Source organism: Tetranychus urticae, chromosome 3 (assembly GCF_039701765.1).
Source record: "Tetranychus urticae isolate SD_2017Ah chromosome 3, NJAU_TeUrti_SD_1.0, whole genome shotgun sequence".
NCBI classification, from domain to species: Eukaryota; Metazoa; Arthropoda; class Arachnida; order Trombidiformes; family Tetranychidae; genus Tetranychus; species Tetranychus urticae.
Genome location: NC_142960.1, coordinates 3,280,239 through 3,307,097, shown reverse-complemented (window position 1 = coordinate 3,307,097; position 26,859 = coordinate 3,280,239). Strand labels below are relative to the sequence as shown.

The window sequence follows — 26,859 nt, the reverse complement described above, 5'->3', positions numbered from 1 at the left end:
ATTGTTGAATCGTAATTGAAATTTCGATCTCCATTCAATTAAACACTTGCTTTCTCAAATGAACTAAGATTATAATTTGCGATCCTTCGTGACTAAATACCGAGACTAAGGGTTGAATCTCAAAGGGAAAAGGTTAACCACTTAGCACAAGATTTAGCATTAAGGTTGATCCAAAAAACTGTAAAACTCATTACTTTTTTATCCTCTCGAGCAAAGAATTGAACCTAATTTGAAGATTAAAAATTAATTCAATTAAATCGCGATGATGAATGAAGTATAATTACAAAGAGCCATTAAACTCGCAACAACTGACTAACGTAAATCTCTCAACCTAAACGAAAAAATATAAACTTCTACAAAAGCCAATAGATGGCTGTTAACTTCACTTTACTTGACGCCTCAATAGCAAGTTGAGTTGAAATGTTATGTTAAGAGTGAAACAAGTTTAGTTAGTCTTAAGCTATAGTAAGTGTAAGGTTTAAGCAACATTGTTCATTGTAATGTTATGTGAATCAACAAACTGTTTAAATGGTTCAACAAATTCAATTGTAAATCAGTGTTAATTAACGGTCAACACTAATTATTGGATTACAAAGTGAATCAAAAGTGTTTACCTAATGAACAGGTCAACACGTTAACGTCACCCATTTCTGGTATCACTTGAATGTTAACCTCAAGCCGATGAATCAACACTGGATTTGATAACTGATTAAACATTGTGTATTGTGTGCATGTTTGACCAAGTTTACCTGTCGCCTTTACTGCGCCCTCCACACTTTGAATTTTGTCTCAATCAAAGCCAATTGTCGGTTAATCTCTTGCATCATTGAATGGATGGGTTTGATCCATTCATACACCAATTCAATTCCAATGGAGTATGTGATAAATTTATTTATATTAACCAATATTTTTATTTCGTTAACATCCAAAGTGAACTCAATGGACATACTCAATCCAAATGAATCCAATGTGCGGAATAAATATTCAGATTCACCTCATAATCGTTCAATAGGTAAGTTTGATGCCTTTTCATTATCATGATTGGACAAACTTGGATTAAAACATTTTCCCCTCTCTTTATCCATTTCCATTCTTAATCAGTTTAATTGTTGTCCAAAAGAAGGACACAGATTAAGATAAGAAAACTGTTGAATTTATAAATATAATCATTGTGAGATTATGATTCAAGATAATTGTATGGTAATAACTGTGATAAGATGATAATGAATTGAAATAAATTGCAGATGAAAACAAGAACAGAGTAGACAGGTAGGAAGGCTTAAGGGTAACATGAATGTTGACCAGATAAGAGCTTCTGAGTTTCTTCATCTTACTGCTTCTTGGATGATCATGAAACCGGTTGGATGAGTTAATTAGTAAATAAGAAGAAGCAAAATGAAGAGGAACACTTTTCTTTCTTTTTTTTTCTTCATTGCATCTTCTTGAGCATTTCAAGTTTTTGTCCTTATTCGTGGGAAAAAGATGACCAAATGATTGTAGATTAATAGTTAAAAAATCATTTTCATCTTCTGAGAGAAACAAGATAAAATGATAATGATAAAGAAAATGATAACTCAATAAGAATTAAAAATGATTATAATGATGATGATGAAGATGATGATTTCCGTTGCATCTCAAGTTTGCTCTTTTTTTGCTTCTAAAGAAAAGGTTTTTTTTCTCTGTTTTATCATGAAATAATGAGTTAATTGAACTTTATTTAGAACCAAAGAATAGCCAATTTTACCATAATCTAGTTAACTGTTTACTTCTCACTGGAATAACCCTTTAACACCTTTTCTCCAACTTTTGCCTTCTTCTGTTATCCAACAATTTTTTCTAATTTACTTTTGATTGCATTTTCTTGCATTTTCATCATTAACTGTTACAATAACTTGATTTCCACCATCAATTATTATTCTTGTTTATCAGAACAATTTGGAACAATTTTTCGTTTCCATTTACTTTGTTAATATTAGCTTCTTTCATCTTGATTCTGTCCAAATGTTGAACCCTGAAAATGCTGTGTGTGTTTCAACGAATAAACAAGAATGTTTTCCTTTTCTCTCTCTTTCAATATTCTTGTTGTTGATAAAGTGATAAAAACATTGTGATAATGACAATGCCATGTCATATCATTTTTGGGTGAGAAAATAGGAAATGGAGAAAACATGAGAAAAATGGCGACAAAATATGAATTATACTGAAAGATGAAAGGTAAACTTTGAGATTTAAATGAAAATGTTGTGTTGATAAGAGATGAAAGGTGATAAAAGTGTTGACCATTTGCAAAGAGAGTATAAATTATCATGTAAAATTGATTGTTTTCCTCTGTTCTGATAATGAATGATAAATATGATTCTGTGAACAGATAGTCACTTTTATCACCTTTCATTATCAAATATCATTTAAATGACTTGCTGATTGATGATGATTTAGTTTACCTTTCAACATGAAAATTGTTGGAAACGGAAATGAAAAATCGAGAAGAAAATAAACATTTCTTTTCATCTCAAGTCTTGGATAAGATTTTCTGATGAACATGAATGATGAACACCTTGAGTTGGATAATTGTGAAAACTCTTAATTGTACCTTATCGTTATCATGTTGATCATCATTAGTAGCATCATTTATCTTGAAATGCAATACAATTGAAAGTAAACTAAATTTTTCTCCAATTTTCATCTTCGCTCGTCAACATCTTCATTTGACCCACAAAAGCGTATCCAAAGAAAGTGCTCTTCAATGAATGAGGATGAAGATGAAAGACAAGGTGGAGTTAGTCGACGTTTGTTGGTTCAGCAAATTTTCAACAAAAGTTTTTGTTCAAACAAAATGTTAAGACATTTTTCCTCTGATGAGCACAAAAGATGTAAAATTGATGAAAAAAAAGGAATGAAAATGAAGACTTTTCTCAAAGTGTAAAGTCTATTCAATATTGACTTTCAAGTGAAAACACTTTTGCTTTTTTGCCATTTCTTTGTACAACTTTCATACCATTTAAGTGCAACAATTAACACTCTTGGGCGTTTAGCGTTTCAATTGCGCCATTTTGGTTTCGATTCGTTGACGAGAATCAAAAAACTTTTTCAATTTTTTTGCTTCTTTTCGTTTTTTTTCGGCTCAAAATCTTAACGTGCTGAGATGAAGAATGGTTGGGATTAAGATGGAGAGCAGGATGTCTTAATGTTCATGAACAATGGAAATGAAACTTTTGAAACCTTTTTTATTCTTGACTTTAATTACAAAAACATTTATTCTTGAATTTAATTTAATTTTCCTTTTCCAAAATGACCAGAGATTCAACTGTTAACAAAAAGTGGACTTTTGATGAGAGTTGAGATTGTCACAGCAAAGGGTGACATCAGTAGGTGGGAGAGAGTTGGACAGGAGAGAGAGAGAGAGACGATGATTTGCGTGAGATTCACTCTTTTCACTCAACTCACTCTCTAATGAGCTAAGGGATTTAATGAGCCTGGTAAAAGATGATAACTTTGAGCAAATTATTATTCAACTGTGGACTTTAGTTGGAAACAAAAACTATCAGACAAAATTATAAGGCTCACTTCCCTTTCCACTTTTCAATATCATCTTGCAGCTTCAGACATTTATACTAATTTTCATGTGAAACTAGAGAAAGAGAGTTAAAGATCATCGACTCTGCTTTTTTTATCTCTCACACTAACTCATCATCAAAAACCCACTCTTGATTGCGAGAAGAAGAAAAAAGATTACACTTAAAAACTGGACAAGATGTTAACTCATCAGGGGATACAAATGAAATTGTCTCCCTTCATCTTCTTCTTGTTAATCGAAAGAAGAGAAAGATAATGTTGATAAAGCTTCTTGATTCTTTTCATCATCATTTCTCTGTCTTTTTCTTGTTTCTCCTTCTCTCTATAACAGCTTCCCATGAGCCTAACCCACTCAATCTGTTCCCACTGAGTTGTGATTTTAAACTTACTTGGCCACTTTTTGTTCCAAGCGCTTTTCTCATCGCACTTTGTCGTTGTCGTTGTTTGTCTTGTCAAAATGATTAGTAATGAGCATTTTCCATCTTTGGATTTTCTTGATAATATTTTTGATTAAAAAACAGGGAAAAAAGCAATTCAATTTTCATCCGATTGGATGGTGGTGATAAGTTCATTTTAAATGTTAAAAATGTCTATTAGAATCAAATCAATTGCAGTTAATCCGAGCTGACGTTATTTGCATATTTCAACTGTTTGTTTAAGCAAATAATAATTGAACATTAGATCGAGAAGTTATGAGATATAAGCTCGAAGGTGAAATCCGAGTGTTTTATCTCATAACTTGCAGATATTAGGCCAATATGTAATCTAATCTCAACATTTTTTTCAACTTTAAAAAATCTTGATTTTCCATTGCTTTCAATAGCTTTGCCTACTTTCATTTTGGTTTTGACTTTTTTATCAGGTCTAATCAATCTCTTTATCATTGTCTTTAGAGTAAACTGTGCTCAGTTGGTTAACCAATTTGAAAACAGTTTCGTTCATACAATTAAACCATTTGATTAAATACTGATTGCCTTCAACATTTGAATGTTTGTTATCGGGTCGACCCTTAATCTGTTAAAATGTTATGCAAAGTAACCCAATGATGTAAGTCAACTCTTGAGTTAACCTTTGAGTGAACCTTTGAGTAAAGTCAGTCGTTGAAGCTGAAAGTAACATTTTACAATGTTTAACTGTCAATTGTAGACACTTGATTAATTGAAATGTTCATTATTGAATCAATTTATATCAATCCAATCAACTGTAATCGGTACATTTGCTTTTAATTGCATCGAGTGTTTTTTGTCACAATAATAACCTGATGATGAATGCCAAACTTTGGCGTCACTTGAGTTGATAAACTTGAGTAGAGTGTACAAGGTTTAAAAATGTAAACCTTTTCAGTTTGCCAAGTAAATTTATCTCTGGTTTAGTCAACTTTTCCCTGATTAACTTGTTCACTTTGCAAAACTGTCAAATTATGAAGGTTCCAGTTTTTACATTATCATTATTAGATGTACTTGGACTGAATCAACATTTTCAGAGTAACTTGATATTGATATTTGAAATGTAAAAGAAGGTTCAATTTAACATGATTCAAATTACAATAACCATTGTAAGTAAAGTTTTGTTAAGACAATTTTCATTGTTTATCATCTTTACGATAACAAGTTTGTTTCATTCATTGATTAAATAAGCAGTTGACTGTTTGATCTCTTAATGAATCTCATTTCTAGTTATGAGTTTACTTTAACTCTAAAAGCTGCATTAATGAAGATAAGCCAAACTCAGATGGCTTATGTAAATTGACAGAAACCCTTATTGTTGCCAGAACTTTTGTTCAATGGTTTACAAGACAAATTGATTTACTACTTTCTCATCAAATGCACGACAGAAGAGTTTCAACAATTTCAACTGTTGACGTTTTGGTGAAACTCAAAGTCCAAATGTAAAGGTTGCAATTGTTTATCAATTTTTGGAGTAAAACTTTTCTACCAATTTGTCTTGATCACAAGTTAAATGTTTGTTTGTGTGTCAACTTGAACAGTTGAACGAGCCAGCTTGATGATGATAGAGAGCTTTGCCTCGTAAACATTGAAGATGAAAAGATACAAAGATCATTAATTGGTCACCATTTTCATGGTCAAAAGAGGCAGCGAAAGTGAAGGTTTCACCTTTAGGCAAAGAGGTTGAAGAAGCTCAGATGGTTTTTCAGTGTTATTGCTCTCTTAACTGATAATGATGATGATGAAGGACGCGTGTTTAGTTTCTCAAGAAATTGTCCTTTAACTTGGACTTTTCTTTCGTCGAGTTTACATTGGAAGAGAAAAAATAGAAAAGTTTTTCTTCTTTCAACAATCTTTCTTCTTGGATAGGAACTCACACAACATGCCTTAATGAGGATAAAATCATCATCTTTAAAATGAACCGAAACATTTTTTGGTTTAATGTTGATCAGATTTTGGTTCAACAATTAAAGTTGAAGTTGGTCTTTCAAGGCTTTGTTCAAAGGCAATTGAAAAGTGCGATTATTTAAGAAGCTTGATGATGAGGATGAGGTGAGGGAAGAGCAGAGTGTGAAATGAACAAGAGTAAATTGGATGTTTAAAGTTCATCCTCATCATTATTATAATCATCATTGTGTGTCAAGAAAAAGTTGATACAAAAAAGATGGTTTTAAGAAGAAGAAGGAGAAAAAAGTTGTTGTAAAAAAAAGAGGAAAATGGATGAATATATGATGAAAAGTGAACAAGGACAAAGAGAAGACAGATGAAGATGATAATGATGAGGGATGATGAGGCAGCTGAGATAATCTATTGACAGATGCTTTTGCCCTTCATCATTTACATGTAGAAATCTGAATTCTGTTTTGACGATGATTATCTTGATGATGATGATCAACACTAATTGGATTCTTCCTTTTAACCTGATAACCATTCTACCTTGACCATCGCCATCATCATCATTTTCAACCTCATCTTTATTCACATCATTCTCATCATCAGTATCACGCGACTAAACATTAACCAGAAAAAAAGACGAAAAAAAGTAAAGACAAATCAAATATTGATGTTAATAAAAAAGGAAAATTAGATAATTTTTTGTTCACCTTTTACTTGACTTCGCCAATCATTTAGTAGTTTAATGTATTTAAATTCAATTGACCATTAAACTACACGCAAAGGAAATCAATTTATATTGAGAATCAATTAATCTGTAGATTCTCACAGCCTTTAATTGATTTGCCAAATAGCTTTGAATTGCAAATGAAAAAAATCCTCAACAATAAAACATGAAAATCTGCCCTGATTTCCTTAAACATTCAGCAACCGATTAGACTAACATGAAAGGAAACCCAATAAAATCGTAAACGAATGATAAGTTTTTACAAACTTTGATTTGATTTGATTTGAACTGATTTGTAACAAAGTTTTATCTTTTGTCTTCACTTATCTCTTTATCGCTATTAGCGTCATAGGTTAGGTTTGGTTAGGTTAGATTAAACTTTTAATGATTTGTCGCTTCCAGTATTTTACTGACAAGCAAAACTTTTCCCCATTTGTGTTGAAACATCAACTTTCACATTTGTCCTTTCATTGTTATCAGTTTCAATCAAGACACACATTTTGATTCAATGAATGTAACCGCAAAAGATGAACCCAACCTTACCCTGTGATATCATATTTTGTCATTTTGCCTGCTTTTTAGACTAATGATAATTTATTATTATAATAACAGGAAAATGTTTATTGATAATGAATATTATATCATTATGATTATGGTTACATGTAAGATGATATTACTGTCCTTCTTACTGTTACATTGCAAAATGATTTCAATGATTTCAATTCCATCGATTATTACTTTTATTTTCATGTTATTACATTGTGACTTTCATTTGAAATGAAAAATTTGTCCTTTTCCATTCAACATGATATACATTTTGTATTGTGATTATCATCATTTCTCAATGAACTTTCTTTTTTTTTCTATTCATTCGCAAATGGAATGATATAAGAAGATGAAGCAAAAAGAAGCAAAAAAATTGGCAAAATTTCCAATTGATAATGTTCAACCAAGTTTACCAGAAGCAAAAGGAAAATTCATTCATTTTCAGATTTGATAGATATTTCAATTTCTCCACTTTTCAGTCCATATTAGTTTAGGAAGTGCAAAAAGAAAGGTGAAACTTAAGCATTAGATTATCAAGATATGACACTTACAATGATAGCATTTTCCTGTAAAAAAAGACTAACAATAATAACTTGAATGATAATAACGATAACAATGAACATGTTGAAGTAGTTTGTTCAAGATGAACAACTGGAAAGCTCAAGATGTTAATATTAACATGGATTACATGGCGAAAAATGTATAACAAGGTTGCAGCATTTCTTTCTTCAGTACATTTACCAGTTTGCAAAGAAAAGAGAAGATGAATAAAAATGAAATGAAAATGATAAGTAAAGGAGCAAGTTGTCATCCAATTGACAGCATGATGATGATGATCACTAATGAGAATTTGTTTACCTTGAAAGTAAAAAAGAAGAAGAAGAAAATGCGAAAAGAAATAATTCCATTTCATACTTAACTCATGCAAAAAGGTAATTGACTAAAAAATGTTAAGTCCAGGGTGACACTTGACGAGCCATCTTTATCTTTATCATCTTCATGTGGATCTTTCTTTCGTTATTACTTGTTTCAAGAGTTTGGATGAAAATGCATTTCTCCAACAGAATATCAATGAACGAACTGTAAAACCGCTGAACTGGTGACTTTTGCAGCTTAGAGGTTGAGAAGACTAGAGATGAAAACTGATGAAGATTATGATGATGAGAATCTTGAAAATGTCTTGAGCCGTCAATAACTTTGGGTCCGTTCAATTGGAACCTTTATTACATCTTTAAAAGTATTTATCGAAATGAGCCATTAAAGGTTCAATCTTTTCACTCAAAAGACCATAGAGAATGGAATAGAGAATGAAAGTTCTTACTTTTTGTTTCATCTTCTTCTCTCTCTCTTCATCAACATAATCATTTTCATCCACTTTTATCAATTTTCTTTGAAACTCACTTTTCTTCTGATGCAACAAGAAAAGTTATTATCATTGAACAATACCTCCTATGAAGACAATTTTTCGCCACTAACTCACCTTTAACTTACTTAATGGTGCTTCTCATCCTCTTTTGTTACCTGAAAGTCTTGTGTAAGTGAGAGTAAAGGTTACCTTTTTAAGATGAAAAAAGGTCAACAAGGATAATGGAATCAGATTAGGATCGGAAGAATAAGATTTTTTCTTCTTCTCTTTTGCTTATTCTGCTTTTTTCTCAAGATGCTGAACCTGATGAGAAGTGAGTAAAGTATATTTGCTAGTTGAAACTGACAGACGATGATAATGATAATGATGATGATGATGATGATGTTGATGAACAAAATACCACTTAACATTTGACAGAAAAGAAAAGAAAAGAAAACGATCAAAATGACCAAGCCTGAGGCTATCAACTTTAAGTAGCCGATAAGGAGTTTTGTTCAAATGATGATTATGATGATCATTTTAATTCAAGCCTCTACTTTACCTTTTCTCGCCATTTATGAACCACTTTTACTGTTGTACATTAAAAGATGAAGATGGAAAAATGATTGAAGGGAAAGTGGTCAAAGGTGAAGAAAAATGTTAACTCAACATTACACTTACTAGTCTTACAGCTCTTCAACAGCAGCCAAAAATATCTTGTTAATATTACAATGGAATCTACTTGAATCAATTTCAAGATTTTACTTTTATTTGCATTTTCGCGTTCCAAGACATCTTAATCTGCATTCAATGAGATTAAATTTTTTATCAAAAGAATAGAAATTTTGACTTTTATTCTTTCTTCAAGTTTTCAATAAAACAGTTTTCAGTTTTTCCAAAGTCGATAGCAATTTTGCATGCATCTTGATTGCAACCGGTCAAAAAGTTTCAAGTATCAGCGTTCAGTTTTAATCATTTTTTCGGCCAATTATTCATTTGAAATGAATCATTTTAGCGTTACAATGGAATGCAATTTGCCTTTGAATGGTTTAATTGCTGAAAGTTCCAATATTAAAAGGGAAAAATTATTGTTCGTTTTAACAAGTTGGAAAGATTCTTGGAAATTGTGTTCGTGAATAAAAGGGTTAAATGATAAATAATGGTTCAGTTGCAAGTTGAATAAAACTGTTGAAGTAAAAGATGAATCAATAAGGCAAAAACACGAAAATTTTTATCTCTAGTCCTGTGTGAGTAATGGTTTTGACACATGATTAGACTTGAAGCAACTGCAATGATCGCAATTGTGATGCATGGAATCAGTCCAACCTGACTGAACCTCAAGGTGCCTTCACTTCATCAGCTCCAGTTCTCACTACTCTCACACTCCAGCCACACTAATAAATTGGTCGAGTACCAAGTCAATGTCACGTTAAGTGCTAACCAATCAACTCGACTCCTTTACCATCGACTTTTCTCAACAATACCTTCAGCAATACTACAATCAAAGCTAACCTTTGACAACTCAAAGAGCCTCTTTTGAGCGCTTGAATCAAATTTTTAAAAAAGTGCCTAATATCGAGCAAATTTCTGTCTAAACACTTTGAATGTACCAACGACTCAATGTTCATGAAACTTTGAATTTCATTTGAAAGATGAAATGAATGGAAATGGTGAATTGAATTTTTTTTCAATTTTAATCTCAAAGTTTCAGCATATATTTGCAAGTAAATATTTCTCCAGTTAATCTGAAAATCTCACCATGAGAAGAAAAAGCATTTGCTCAGGTGAAAATCTGGCAGATTCAACTTCACACCATGATATTGATAATTTCCATTTTTACGTCATGATAAGCTGAATATTGAGAAACTTTTTTTTTCAAGAAAAAAATAATTAAATAATAAAGTGTTGAGGTAAAAAGAGGCACAAAAAGCACAAAAAGAGCGATGTAAATCATAAAGTAAAACCACAGTAAAAACACAAGAAAATAATAAACTAATCTGACTCTCAGCTTCAGCCTATTAATAAATTACTTTGCTCAATCTTGTTGGTGAAATGATGATAACTACGAAAATAAAGGGAAGCGAAAGAAAGAAGAAGAAAATGAAGAAAAAATAAGAGTTTTAACAAAGCGCTTAGAATATTTCACCATTAAATCTCAATTCTCATCCTCATCATCTTCATCTTAAAGAAAGATGAACAACAAGAGGAAGTGATGAACGATATTAAGAGTAATATTATACAAACTATAATTCATCTATCTCATTATCTTTTCATCTTCATCTTCTGCAACAATCTTTTCTTAACTTTTCTTCATTTTCTTCCCTTTTTCTTGCCTCTTTTTTTCTCATCTCATACATTTTTAATGTTCAATAGCACAAATGATAATATCGTTATTAATGGCAACATTTTCAAATTGATAATTCATTGAAAATAATTTTACTTTTTTCTTTCTGGTCAATAGGAAAACATGAAGAATATCAATATTTGATAATGAATTGTGAGTCGAACCAAGTCGAGTTTAAAAATGATGAGCAGAAGGAAAAAGGTTTCTTCTTTTTCATTTCATTCTTTCATGGCAAAAAGGAAAAGATGAAAAACTCAGGAAATTCAGGGAAAAATGAAAGAATGAAAAGAAACTGATGACAGTGAGAAAAGAAAATAGTTGTCTTGTTCAGATACTTTATTTTCATTTAAAAAGTTCAACAATAGACACAGGGAGTGAGATATGGATGCTGAGAGGAAAAGTGGAAAAGAAGAAAAAATCATTAGAAGAAAGTTTTTTGCCTTTTTTTCAAGAACAAGATGAATATGGAAGATGAAAAGAAGAGTGAAAAAGAAAGAGAGAGAAAAAAAAGTGTTGGAAGAATCGGAAATAACCGGATATTGGATCAATAACAAGTGCCATTGCAACCTCTTCCTGACCTTAGACTATTGATTATTTATCAATATTGCCTTTGCACCATCATCATCATCAGAGCAACTTCCTGAATCAAAAGAATCATCTTTTTCTTTCTCAGCGTACTTTTTGTCTCATCTGTTTCTGTGCATCTTCATCATCACCATGCGTTCAATTTCCTGATTCAATGTCAATGATTGTGTCGTGTTGAAACAATGAATTGAGCTCATTATCATTTCCTATTATCAAGTTGAGTTAATTTTTCCATGCTTCAAAAGTACATCAAACTAATAGACTCGATTCCATTGGAAAACATTGAAAAATTTGTAACAAATTTACTGCTTTTTCCCGCCTCAAGCAATCAATTGTTTTCTAGAAAAGTAACAAAAATTTCAGAGAAAACATTAGACGAACCTTTCTAGTCCGTTTTCCGATCAACAATCCAAATCATGGTAAACATTTCAAGCTAGTCATTCTCTCAGAATTGAGAAAACTTTAAATTTTAAACTTTTTTAGGTTTGCTCTGTATTCTGGGTGTTCTACTCATCGATTATATGGACTTCAAGCTTTCGATTGGTATCAATTTTTGATTGGAAATCCAATGTTTTATCAATAAGTTCTGACACCTTTTATTTACTTTAATGAGTTTTATTATTTTCATTTTATATGGATGACTCAGTGACATTGAAATGGTGAAAAACTTTTTCGTTGAGTTTTCAAACGGTTCAACGTTTTATTAACGTCTTTTCAAAGGAAACGTTTGACTAATGGTTCAACTGTTTTGCTTTCTCAAGGTTCACTTGATTAAAAAGTTGCATTCATCATCGGGTTATTTTACATTATTAGGTTGTCCGGGCCAAAGTGGCGGAAGTTTGATCAAAAATATTTTTGAATAGGAATTTCGTAGCTAACTCAAATTTCGGAATTTTATTAACAGATACCACAAAATTAATTATGCAAAATTTCAGGCTGAAATTAACAATAATTAAAAAGTTATTAGAAAATTTATTAAAAAAATCATAAATCGAAAATTTCCCCTCTTTGATCGAGTCTGTAGACTAAACCTCAACTGATAGATGCACGAAATTAACACAAATTATTCGTCTTGCCTTCTTTCATCGAATGGTAATTTAATTTACTCAACAAAATTAAACGCTTTTATTTGATTATCAAAAAACATCCAAAAATTGAAAAAAGTTAGCGAGCAAATCAAAGGGGGGACCCTTTGATTTTTTGAAATTTTCGACAAAATAAAAAAACGAATTTTTGATTTAAATTGTTCTAATTAATTAACCAAACCATATAATTCTATTCTTTTAATTTCAAAAAAATTCTTAGCTATTCAGGTATCATTAACCGAAAATTCATAAAAAAAAGTTCAAGTAATTCGAAGTTAACAACAATCAAATGTCCGCCATTTTGGCCCGGACAACCTAATATTATTTCAACAAGAGTGTCGATCAAAAGGTTGAACTAAAAAATGTATTTATCATGACAGAGATAAAATTGATGATCAAAGTTGATGTTGAACCTGATAAGTTGCTATTTTCAAGTTTACTTTTTTTTCACCTCTACAAAGCTTAACCGATTTGGTTGAATCAAAGTTGAAGTAGAGTCATTATTTTATTGTGATAACAAATTGATTGAACCCAAATCAACTGTGTTGACCATAATGATGATGACACAGTATTGGCTACCAAGAAAAAAAACTGAGATGAAAATGGACTTTATTGTTATTCTCAAAGCAATTTTCACACTGAGCTCGTTAACCAGACAATCAATTATCGCAATTTGTACAAACTCATATCGCTCCATCAAAAGATGTTACAAAGTGTGTTGAAAAACTCCAATTTGATCACCATAAAGGTAAACCTGCAACACTTGAGAAACCTGAACAGTTGCAAACGGACATTCATTTTTGCATCAACCCAATAACTTTTTAATTATTGATGTAAAAGTTGATTATGAATTGAAGGAAAGAAAAAAGTTGTACAATTTTTTGCTCGCATTCTCTTCAAGCAACTTCATTAATCGACTGTTATAATTACATGTTTTCCTGTTTATTGTAAATTGTAATTAACTCGAGTCTTTTGCTTCTGTTTGATTAAGAAAATGTTTACCTTTGGTAACATTGTCAAGCAAAAAACAGGTTGATATCAATTGATGTTACCTTTTTTTCAAGTTATCCGTTTCTAATAATGCAACTCTTTTCAAGTCTTTCTCCTCATTCCCATCTCATGTGCATAATCACAAGAGAGATTATTTTTTCCCAGAGCTTCATCCTGATGAAGTTGATGAGAGTGAACCATTTTGAACCAAGACCAATAGTAAACAAATGGTTGAACCAGGGCACCCTTTAACGATTACATTAGCCTTTAGGCTTAACATGAAATGAGATTCCGTGTAGAGATAGTTTGTTGTTCCTGTGAAGCAAAGTCAGAAAATAATGAAACACTTTTCTCGATAACTGAATATGAAAGAGATGAAAGTAAAAGGGTGAAAAGATTTTTCTCCCAAATTTAAATAATTGTTCATCAATATGTCTGAATATCTTTTTCTGGTAAACTTGGCAAAGAGAAGAAATTGTTTGGAGAAAGTTTAATGAAATTGGAAACAAAATGTGAAAAGTTGAAAACAAAAAGAGTCTTGAAAATGGAAAAAACAAAGATGGAAAAAAGATGAAGATGAAACGGAAGAGGGATGCAAATGGGTGAGGTTGAGTTAACTTTCCTTTGCTCTTGTTGGTTACCTAGTTGAAACTATCATCGATTCAATTTAAATATTCTTTCAGGTTCCTATTGAGTTGAAGGTAAAGTTTTTTTTCTTCTTCTTTTCTCCATTCCTTAGCATTTGTTGCTTGAGCAGGAAATAATATTTAGGTTTACCTTATTTTCAACCTTTATTAGTGGTGAGATGAGCAAACCATGAAACAAGTTGAGTAAGGTAAGCGAACAAGAAAAGTAAAAGTGAACAAAATAATATTTAGAATTGAATTTAATGTGAATTGTAAAAATTATGATTTTTTGTTTTCTTTTCTCTCTCCTTCTCTCTCTTTGGAGGACAAAATGTTGAACTGAAAAGTGATAAGCATTCATTTATTTGTATCTCAACATGTTGGGCCAAGGAAAAGAGGATGATGATGAGAATGATGATGAAACAAAATTATCCCTTCAGGCTGATTCTCTTTTCTTCCAACCTTATTTTTTTGCTTCTTTGAGAGACTCTGGAAGATGAGGTTGATGATTATAATGATGGATCCAGGTAATAGTTATCACCCTTCTGCTTCTTCCATGGGAAACTTTGATATCAAAAATGGTCAATGTTTTCATCTTATTAGCACTTTCAAGGCATTTTAATGTCCACTTAACTTTTGCAGTGAAAAACTTTTTTACTTCAAGTCTCGATAATTACATCTTGCTTTGTTGAAATTTGCTCTTCATCTTTTCAAATTAAAGCCGAGAAAAGCTGAGCTTTTTGTCAATCTTTAAAATTGAATTCTTTTCAGTTGCAAATTTCGTTTCACTCTTCAGATTTGAACACTTTTTCATGGTAAATAGAAAATTTTGCAACAAAAAATGCAACGAATTTTACTTTTCGTTTAAAAAGCAATTTAAATGCGTTTGCATGGTAAAGTTTGATTTACTTTTTTTTCTTCGCCTTCAAATCATTCTCTTCTAATGGAATAACTTTTTTCTGGTAAAAATATCAACAATTTTCACGTTTGGCTAGATTGATGATGATGAGTCGACCTAATCCAAGTGGATTAGCTTGCATCAAATCTCATCATCTGCTAAGATTTTCACTCAATCTTTTATTATTGAATCATGAAGTAGAGTCAACAGAAGCATTTTCAGTTTGTCCACTCTTGTTGACCACAAACATTTTGCAGACTTGCAATGATTTTTTTCACATCAAAATGGACAAAAGGCTAAAGCAAAAATGAGCAAAAGAAACTTTGACCCAAAAATAGACTTTTTTGCTGGCAAAACTTTTCACTCGACATGGAAAAAGCAGAAAATGAAATCGATTTTCGTTTCTCTCTCTGAAAAACAAACAGATTTTCCATTTATCATTTTTGCTTTTTCTTCTTTGGTTCAAACCAATTTGCTCATCATCATCACATTATAATTAACATTGAACAAAAATGTTTCAATTGCTGGAAGGCATAAAAAATGATAAAAAATATTAGATGATAGCCTTAAGTCTGTTCACCCAACAACGGAGTAACAATTAATACCAACGATAATATAAAGAAGTAAAAAACGATCGTTGAAATGTTCATGTCAAAAAGCCTAAAATTAAATGACACTCTTCATCATCTAGTCCTGTCTCTATTTACCTTTAATGTGTCTCATAATTACCTTTGTGACCCAAGAACTTGCAAGTAGCAGATAATTACTACTCTTGTTCATTTTGAGTTTACTTTTATCTCTCTTCTCTCAGCATTTTCATAATAACAATAAAAAAAAGTTTAAAAGTTGATATTTATCAAAAGATATTATTAGCTTATTTCTTATTGATCATTTATCTTGAACTTTTTATCCTCTTCCAGCTCTCTCTACATAATATTTGCAAATTATTATACTTTTATGAAAATACTTTTCTTTTGCCTTTTTCCTTTTCTCTATTGACTAATGATGTTCAATGATAATATACTTGATTCTCTTAGTTATCACGTTCAGGATTTAAAAAATTTGCTACTAAAAATGTACTTGCCAGGTCACGATAGTGTCAAAGGTTAACATTGAATTATCCGTTTATCTATCAGCATTTCAAGCTGTAACGCTACAAAGGTAATTTGATAAGCGATAAGAAATTTTTAGTATAATCAAAGCAACTCTAGTCGTTGAGTCATGGCTAATGTAGCCACCAATGAGCATAAACCTTCATGGATAATACATTTTGTCAAGTTTTTACTTCTAAAACCCACAAACTAACCCGATGATTGGATCAACCATAAATTAGAGTCAAATTGGTTGCGCTTGAGATGTCACGTCATTGGTTCAACTTCAAGTTGACTAAAAAGCCAAAAAAGACATCGATAGCTTTGCTAACTTTTGATAACTTTGTCATCGAGCACTACGATCTCTAACTGTGGTTAGATTAGGTTAGGTTGGGTTAGGTTAGGAAATAAATCAATAGCAAGAAACGTGGTTGAAGCAATAAGATGTTTGCTTTGGTTGATTCAATTCACATGATTCCCGCGCAATCTTGAATCGAATATCGAAAAGTTTGCTATCTTGTGTATCTCCAACTAATATCGATACTTTGTCTTTAAGTATCGATAGTTGTCAATATTTTCGTTGGCCATTTTCTTTGGTTTGTTTCTTGATTTATTTCGTAAACTTAAAGATCGAGTTTTCGTTTCTAACATAATTCTTATTTAATGTTATTCGGGTTCAAATCAATTTAATGTTGCCTTTTGTTCACAAGAGAAAATATTTCAAGTTTAATCCATTAAATGTCACAATAATAATGCAAAATAACCCAATGATGTACATTGAACTTTGCTTCAAGTTGGTCTGAATAAACTTTGCTTCCCTTTGAGCTCTAGTAAAATTATCAACTGCAACTTAATGATTGCTACTTTAACTTTTAACTGAGGCACAGCAAAAAAAGAGTTAAATCATTTTATATATTTTCTTTTGTCATCAACAGGAAGAAATGATTGTCTGTGTAAACAAACAAAAAGTTGAACAGAGAATTGAATAATTGTTTTTTGTTCACGTTGATGATGTTGATGTTGATGATGATGAGGAAAGAAAATGAGAGTAAAATTTTTGTTAAGATGAATTTAACTTACTCGATTGAATCAATTTTGGTGAAGCTCTTTTGATTAAGCCTGGCAGCAAGTGAATGATGATAATGATGATGATAAAGAATGGCAACGATTGAGGAACGATAAATGAAAATGTCTTGCAAGATGAAAGAGAAAAGTAAACAGAATCTTCATTTCTTCTCTTTCTCTTCTCATCCTCATCATTCTGATTCAATTGACTTTGATTTTTTTCCATTTCTTAACAAATCTTTTTCCTTTCTCTCTCTCTCTTTTTTTGATTAACTTGTGTTAAAAAAGAAGATGTAAAAAGAAGAGAAAAAAGTAGAAAGAAAAAGTTGTATTGATTCTGATTTCATTTTCATCATTATCTCATTTCTCTTCACATTGAACCATCCAACCAAACAAACAGCATTCTTAATAATTGTTAAATCAACAAATTGATGAAGATGATGATGATGTGTGCCAAGTAACATATAGCTGATTGATTTCTTTATCCTTCTCATCTTCCTATTTTTCAAACAAAACAAATTGAAATAACTAATGATAATGTTATAAATGATAACAATAACAGTGATAACTTGGCATTTACAGCTTTATCTAGTTGCATTCAACTCTTGCCCAGATAAACATGAGTGTTGATCGCGTGCCAAGTAAACCTTATGCGTTCATTGTAAAATGATACACTATAATCAATTGATCAAACTTGGTAAACAATCAAGACTCTTGCATAATTGTTAATCAACATAACTTTACCACTTGGTGAAGGAATCTTGTTTTCAAGTTTCAGCCTAACCTAGATGATGATAATGATGGCCCAGATAATGATGTGAAGATGAGGTAAAGTGGTGAGGTGCCGAGGTGCTTCTGTATCAACTATTCATGTAAAACATTTTGTTGTTTCTTGGTCAACACATTGACAGAGAGAGAGAGAGAGAGAAAGTTTAACTTGTTTCCATGTCAATGACTTTGCGTGTTGATGATCGATCAAAGTAAAGGTTAGCAAAAAAAGAGGAATGATGAGCTTCTCATTTTCACAATGATGCTTTTGCGGGAATAAAAATGTAACCTTGAAACTCAATAAATAAGTTAAGGAGAAGAAGAAGCGATGATGATAATAATGATAATGATGAAGACAAGTTGTAAGATGTTTCTACTTCGCTTTACTCTGAGCGCCTCTTTTGATAGGTAAAAGATGATTATGAAGAAAGGAAAAGTTTGACTTTGTAATTGAGAGCTGAGCATTTGAGCAGAAAAGAGAGAAAAGTTGATCTTTTTCCCTTTCCCCTGTTCATCCATCTTTGGCCATTTTCATCTTCATCTTCTTTCCTTTCATGGATAATCCAAAAAAAATGTAAGAGAAGAAAGATTCTCTTAATTAGTCTCTTTCCAGATTGGAACAAATCTTGAATCGTGCTAGGTCAGTGAGAAGAGAAAGAGAGAGAGAGAGAAATAAAAGAAAAGATGAAAAGATGAAGATAAAGGAGAGTCGCTAGGTAAAGTTGAAGTTCAACTGATGAAGCAATTAATTTCACTTTGGACGCCATCTTGAAGATTTGGTTACTCCGGTTCTCAGGTCTTTTCTTGCTTTTTTATATCAATCTTCTTTCTCTTCATCATCTTACATTTTCCTTACAAGATCTTGTCCTCTATCTCACGCTGCTCTCTCTTCTTGACCTCTTCTTCTTCTCATCATTCTACTGGTTTTTTTTTCTTTCTCTCTCTTCTCTTGCTACTTCATCATTGCCTCTGGTTTTCTTCATTTAGATTTTCCTTTTTTTCCCTTCATCTTCTCTTCTTCTTCTTGCATCAAAATGGTAGTTCTTTGTATAATATCACCTTCTCATCTTCAACTTCCTTCAGGCTATAAGTAAAAGGCCACCATTGAATACAACTAATGCTGCCCACTTTTGCTGCTCCATGCTCATGACCGCCTCTTTTTTGACTCAACAGTTGAATGTTTCAAAACTTCATCTTGTGGCCTTAAACCCAATTTACCTTTATCCTCATCTTGATCATCATCATCATCATTTTTTCGCTTTTTTTCTTCTTCTTAACATTGACATTCTTTGACTCATTTTAATTTTTCAATTTTTGCCTTTTGCATCGTCAGACGAACCAGAATTTGTGTAAAAAGTTAACACTTTTTGCTACGTTTCTCAGTTGCTTTCTTTTCTCAACTGGTGAGCAATTTGATTAACTTGAATCTTGTGTTTGATGAGTATAAAAATGTTGACTGGAAATGATTTTATTACCATTATTGATGATGATTGTTGTCATGTTATAGCCGGTTGTTGTTGAACCTGACGATAGAAAAGACGGTCAGCAAAGTCACGCTATATCATTATATTGGATAATCTGGTTTTGCATGGTTAATTCATTGAGAGAAGTTGAATGAGAAGGAAAAATGTTTTATCTTTTCATGTTAAGTGCTACCTTTTAATTCAATTTTGGCTCATTCCGTAGCATCAACTGTCCATCTTCATCACAAAACCGAGAAACTATCATTATTATTAACTGTCTATTTATTTGTCTGATTTGTCTATTACAATGTGTAACCTTCACTTGTTTTCATGTTATTTGCCGAGTTGAACACTTTTTTCTCAGGCCAATATCATGTTGAGCAGAAAACGTTTTTACAGATTATAACACCTCATTGGGTTTCCCTTATTCTTTATCCTCCATCAGATTTATCCTGTTAAGTTTTTTACTCTTCTTCTTCTTCTTCGGATTCTGATTCTCATAACCATATAAATATGAAAAACAGGTTACATGATAACCACCAATGGAGAGAGAGAGAGAGATGAACATCAACAAAAGAGCGAGAGAAGGAAGAGAATGAGAATTGAAAAAAACTGAGTAACATGAAATTCTGAATTGCTTGAGCTTGTTATTTTTTGTTTATTTTGTTGTTTACAAGCAAATACAATAGAGGAAAGAAGGGAAGCAGAAAATGTTGAGAGTAAACAATTTGCTGATAATAATAGTAAAAAGTTGTGATTCTTTGAGAGAAGAAAATGAAATTATGAAATGTACATCACCTTGAATTGATGATAATAATAGTATCATGATGATAATTGTGAGCAGAGAAAATGATATTCTTTTTTACTGTAGAAATTGAGTTTTATTCAAAATTTTTCTTTCTCTTTTTGTACATGAAATATTTTTCTCCTTTTCTTGCTCTTGTTTCTTTTTTTCGAATTTTCATCTTCTCTTTCTCTCCCTGGTTACATGATAACTGAAGGAAAGAAAAATGATTCACGATTGTTGTCTTTTTCATCATCATCATCATCATTTGAGCCACAGTCTAAGTTTATCCTGGAATATAAAAAATAAAGAAATAAAGGGAAGAGAAGAGAAAAGAGGAAAAAGTATCTTGAATGATTGAAATGAACACAACAAATGCTATTAACATGGTTAGAGATGCAATGATCTCATTCATGTTGAATGTCCTCATGTAATCTGAGTTTCTTGTTTCATGTTCACCAACTTTTCATCGTTAAACAAGAGCAAAGTCAAGGTAGGCTAAGAGAGATGAAAAGAAGAGAAGAAAATCAAAACGAAAAAACAGATGAAAAAATATAACTTTTATTCTCGAGTTACCTTTGTAGCAAATGAAGTTTGATATAGATTAACCTTGATTTGAATATGCAACCAAAATGACCAAAAGTTGAAATTGAAAGTAATTATGAAAGCAAAAAAAGTCATTTAAGTTGAAAAAAGTCAGTTAAAGGTAAGTCTAACGAAGTAATTTGGTTAGACTGATTCAAGGTTTAACCAAACGTCTTATCCTAACCTAACATAACCTAGCCTAAGCTTAGTCTTTAGTTGACATCATCGGGTTATTTTGCATTAAAATTGCCAGCCGATTGAACTTGAAAGTCATATGTGGCTTCATCTATGACTAAAGTGGATTTGATGCTGCTAATCATTTTGAAACGAGAAAAAAATCCTTTGAAATGGCCAATGACTCAATGTATAGATAGAAAAGCAAAAGTTTTGATGACATTTTTTTGCTATAATTGACCAAAGTAAACATTCAAATTTATAACATTCAATCATCATCATCAGCATAATCTTTAACCTCCCACACTCATTATGGTTATACGCATGAGAAGGTTAAAAAGCTTATCAAGAACTTTTTTTTCTTCTCTTTTCACCTGTAATTTACTCAATTTTATGGTTCACTTTCTCATCATTATCATTAACATCACTATCATCATCTTTTTTTTGTGAACAGCAAAAAAAAACGGTGATCTAATTGTTTCCCAACGAGTTGAGGTAACAACACAGGTAAACAAACAAAATACCAATCAGTTGACACACTTTTTTTCACTTCGTGTTGAGTAAAAACTTTGCCAACTGAGAAATGATTGAAAACTGTTATTCAACATTTTTCTCCATTTACTCTATTCCAAACAATACAAGAAATCTGTTTGTTTACTGATTAATCAAGAGTTGCTCGTGATAATTGACTGGAATCATATTAATGATGGAAATGATATTGAAGGATAACACAAAACGAGTTTAACAAATAAACACAAAAAAGCAAAACAAAGCAAATAAATAACAAAGAATCAATTGATAGACTAAATAATGAGCAACTTGGTAAAACTCAATTTTCATCACACTTGACCCATTATCCTGAATATCATTATTCTGTCATATTTTTTTCTCAACCTCAAGTGCATCCATTGAATGGCTTTCAACTGGTGACCTGAACCCTTTTACGCCGAGCGTAGGAGTCTCTAATGTTGATTCATATTCTTGCAGTGAAAAAGTATTGCAATTTTCAACTAGAACTGAACTTGAATCAATTGGCCGACAATATCGTTGGCTCAATTGGGCCAACTAAAAATCAACAAATTGTGCATCTTTACTAGTGATAATCTAATAATGCAAAATGATGGCAACAATTAAGGTGATTGCCATAATTAAACACATTTTTATTCACTTTTTGTTTATTGCTCAAGGTGATCAACCTTTGATTTTCCATGATTACCATTATTAGCTTTTCTGGTTAATTTAAATGTTGATAAAATTGAACAATTGTTCAATGCTTCAAGCTAAATGTTGAACATTAAATGACTGTTACCGTCCTTTGAAACTAAAAGAATTGAAATTATGAATTGATTTTCATTTAATGATCAACTTTACCCAAATGAGCCAATTAATGATTCACATTTGAACCATTCATTATTACCATGAATTATACTCTCAGGTTTTGTCTTTACATTTCAACTTTTTTTATTTTAGTTTCTCAATGAATCCAGTTTCACAGTTTCCTGTAACATTATCTTTATTGTTGTTAGTACAATGTAAGGAAACATCATTAAAAACATTGAGCCAAAAACGATTTCGTCTCGAGTTTAAAATGTTGAACAGTTTAGGAAAAGCAAATTGGCAATCAATAGATTAATCCAATTTCAATTGAGTGATTAACAAATGAAAAAGATTCAATTAGCTGCATTCAATTACCATGAAAACTATTATTCTTATCAACATTAAAAACTTTCACTTTGCTCAATCAAATTTAAAAATGAAACGGAATCTCAACATTAGATCGAGAATGCAAAGTTCAACCGATTAATTTATTGTGATGAGAAACTGTTTAAATTGAAAATCCGTTTCAATGGTTTCAGTTTGATTCAACTTCAACTTGAAGACAAGTTTAGTCAAGGCTTCACTTTGATTGTAAAATTGATATCGTTGGGAAATCAGTGCTCATTTACCGGTCACTCTGATGACTCAAGTTGCTTTGATGTTAATGAACATTCCATGTTTAGTTGCCTTTTCAAGACGGAAATCAAGTTTTGCTTCAGACTTTTTGCCCAACGGAAAATGTCTTTTAATAAATTTCCCATATTAATTGGGTTAAAGTAATGAACTTAAGTTTCCAGTCTTTTTTAATAGCATTTATCGATGACACCAACGCAGTCCATTGAGTGGCTTTTCAATTTAGCTACCGAAGAGCAGTTTACTTCTGAATTTACGCGCCCACCAAAACTCTGAATTCATTGAGTCAAAGTTTTGAATAAATTTCCCGTTCATTGATTGAACATTTAATTGCGACTAAATTCAAGCTCTGACTTTGCGTGAGTGTTGACAACTTTTACGCTCTTTATCAGTAAACTTATCACTTATTATTATCAATTTTTGCTGTAAATTCAAGTTTTTTTTAATCTTTTCCTGTTTTTTATCATTTCTGTCTGAATTGAAATAAGGTAAAATGAATGCGAAGAAGAAGAAAAGTTGCAATTAAAAGATTTTACTTTAAATTAAAAAGGCAACTTTGTCAACTTGAAAATGGTCAACAATTAATCAAACAAATGGACATGTTTTACCATGCAAATGAGCTCAATTGCAATGTTGGCACGTTTGCCAGATAGAATTATCATAATTGAATTTCGTAAACAACAGCAAAAAGCACTTTTGTATTAATTAAAATTATTTTGCAACAAAAGAAAAGTGCTAACGTGCTTGTCGCAAAAGTCGATGAAACAATGCAAGACATTAGCATGAACTTTGTGAGCCTCTTGAAAACTCATCAAAGGCTAAACTTTGCAAGGTTTTTACAGCAATTTTTACCTCAAAATTATTTTCACTTTTCCTTTTGTCTGTTCCAGTAACCTTGTTTACCAAGTTATCAACTGTTCAAGTTTCACTTTAATCTATTATCACGAAACTAGAGAAAATTTCAGACTAAATAAAGCAAAAAACCTCATCATCATGATCCAAAAAAGTCAGTCTAATCCTTGCAAGAAGCAGAAAAAATCGAAACATTTTGAGAAACTTTTTTTCTCCATTTTCTTGATGCAAACTATTTCATTAATACGATAGCAAGTAGTTCAACTATCATTTACTGTTTTAGTTGTTGATTCAGTGGAATAAAAAAGACAATGTTTTTACCTTGTTTTTGCATCATGAAGGGATTGATGAATAATAATTATAACAAACTTTATCCTTCTCTGTCGAAACTGATTTGACAGGGAAAAAGAATTCGAGATTTGAAGTTTTCTGTTCGTTCCTTTGCCCACTTTGACTGACATTGATTGATTATGAAAATTTGAATAACAATTATCTGCTAATTGAAGGACCATTATACGGGTCTGATATCCTCAATTGTGGATGAATCTTCTTCTTCTTCCCTGTTTTGCCGTTTGACATTCCTGGTTCAAGATTTTTGGGTAAAAAAGAGTCTGAAGCTGAAAAGCATTTGAAAAGATTATCAAAGTTAACAATTTGAATGTAAAATGAAAAAAAAGGTTAACATGATCATCGATCTTGATGGCTGTAAAGTAACTCTTTTTGCTGTTGTTATTGTTGCTTCTTTTCCTTTCCCTATTCGTAAATGGTTTCTCTCGGAGGAACATTAAAGAATCTCACAGAATTGGATGAAATTGGAAGATGAAAGTAAGAGCGATGAAAAGGAAACCATTTGTTAACCATTAGGACATGAAAATAACATCAATTTGAATACACCTAAAAGTTGTTGCAAGAATCAGTAATAATACGTCAAATGAGCAGAGTATAAGTTAACCTCAAAACAAAGCAAAAGTCAAAGTAGAGTAAAAAAATTTTGCTCTTCTCAACTTTTTTCACTTTTCTTTTACTCTCAGTGATTATTTTACATACTCAGGTAACCATCATGGCGCTACTCAGCATAATGCACCCGCGTTAATGTAAATCGTCGTTTAACGTTGTTTGTTTTTTGATTAAAAGAAGCAGTTAAGTGATTTTGTAATTGAACTTTGCTTGTAAACAATTTAATGACCATTTTTTGTTTGCCTTTTTTTGGCTTTTGCACTGGATATTATGAGATATAATTTACAAATTTTTAAATTTTCTTCTACTTCTACTTCTTCTGGCAACTCTTTCTTTTTAAGGTAAGCACATTAACACATTTACCTTTAAATGGATTGTTGACTAAACAGGAACAGGAAAAAATGAGAAATGGTTAGATTAACGATTTAATGTTTCCATCATGTTTAGATGTATTTAATGATGGCTATGATTATCAGGGTTTGTAATGGTAATGATGATGGTTGGTTAAATGTACCTGATGAGACAGAGATGAACATTGAAATCATTTTTTCTTTTCGTTTTAATTTACATTTTCTTGCCAATAAGATAATGATCATTTTACCATTGAAGGTTACGCATTAATCAAGGGTTAAGGTTTTTATCGATTACGCTTTTCCGTCAAGAAAAATGCCTATAAGCTTTCCGTTAACAGCGAAAATCAAAAAGAGCTAAAAATATTCCAAAATCTTCAGAAGTGAATAGACCTTTAGCCAATGTTGACTATTTATTCAGTTTAATGTTCAAAATCCACTCGATTTGCAGAGAATCTCATAGATCACAGAATCTACCAATCGTTCTCTAAAGCTGGCTTTTCTTCGACTTGATCCAAAAATCCCGAAAATTTCAAATCGTTGACGAAATCAAATATTCCGAAATTTTCTTTTTCTGTTATCACTAAATTATTCGCTTTCATGGTCAACCATTTTGTGTTTTCCCTCTAATAAGACTCGTATTTCGGTCAAGTTGATTTTCATTTTTCGATAAAAATCTCTGAATTTTAGTCAAAAATATAAAATAATGAAACTCCCAATAGAGATGAAGTTTGATTCCCAATAAACTTATTGCGATTGCCTGTTCTTTGATTATCTTTACCTATCTTTTCATTATCTTCATCTTTTTATCACGTTTCACTTGATTCTGTTTGCCAGATTTTCAATGATGATATCAGTAAAAGGCAATGTAAGAAGATGGGGAAGAAGATGAAAGAAGAGAAGGAAAAAATTTTTCATCCAATTCTTTATACCAATTAAACATGTTTCATTTACCATCAGCAGCAAGATTAAAAGTAATGCATCAATGATTCTCATCTTCATCTTCATCATTTTCATTTTCATCTATCATAGACAACTAATCATTCACATAATCATAAAGAGACGATCAGATAAAAGGTAACTCAACAAAGGCAAGCAAAAAAGCGCCGAAACAAAGAGAAGAATCGAAAACAATGTTATCATTGGAAACGATTAATTCAAAGTTACTCTTTTATCCGTTCAACATTTGCTTTTATCACTGTTATTCATCCAATTTGATACAATTTATTCTTGTCAAGGTTATATTTGTATTTATCGAGAGAAGAAGAAGAAGAGAAAAAAAGGAAAATAACTGTTTCCATGTAAGTGAATAGTAAAGCATTCCAGGATGAATCACATGAGTAATAACATTATTGATACAGATAATTCCAAAGACTATTGGTCAACGAAAGAAAAAAGTAGAAACCGATTCTTATCGTAAACAGAAAAGAAGGAAAATTCATTATTCCAATGTGATTCAAGAGTCTCGAGTCGAGTTCTACTTTTCATGTCCTACCTTATCCTGAATAACAAAAGGTTGACACCTTGAGGCTCATCAATCAAGCTCTGTTATTTTCTCTTCAGAATTTCTCTTTTTCTACCAGAAAAAAACTACTTTTCCTCAACTGTCCATTCAAATTCATTAATAACTCTTGCAACTTGAATTTACACAAAAATTCATCTTCGTTGTTGCTCAAAAGCTGAAACTTATTCAGAGAAGAAAAATTTTCATTTCTGTTTATTCCAACTTTTATTGAAACTCAACTTAACCTGAAGCTTGAAA

General features: G+C 31.4%; 1 protein-coding gene across 3 annotated transcripts in view; it reads left to right on the top strand.

Annotated features, from left to right (window-relative positions):
• The first annotated feature begins 389 nt into the window (after positions 1–389).
• LOC107371656 (nephrin) overlaps positions 390–26,859 on the top strand; it is a 76,473-nt gene continuing 50,003 nt past the window's right edge. The window contains exon 1 of one of the 3 annotated variants that reach the window (XM_015939802.3): positions 390–1,012. In XM_015939802.3, the coding sequence (XP_015795288.2) occupies positions 835–1,012 (178 nt within the window). In that variant the 5' untranslated portion in view covers positions 390–834. The remainder of the gene's footprint in view (positions 1,013–26,859) is intronic. The other 2 variants (XM_015939800.3, XM_089269056.1) reach the window with 2 other exon arrangements.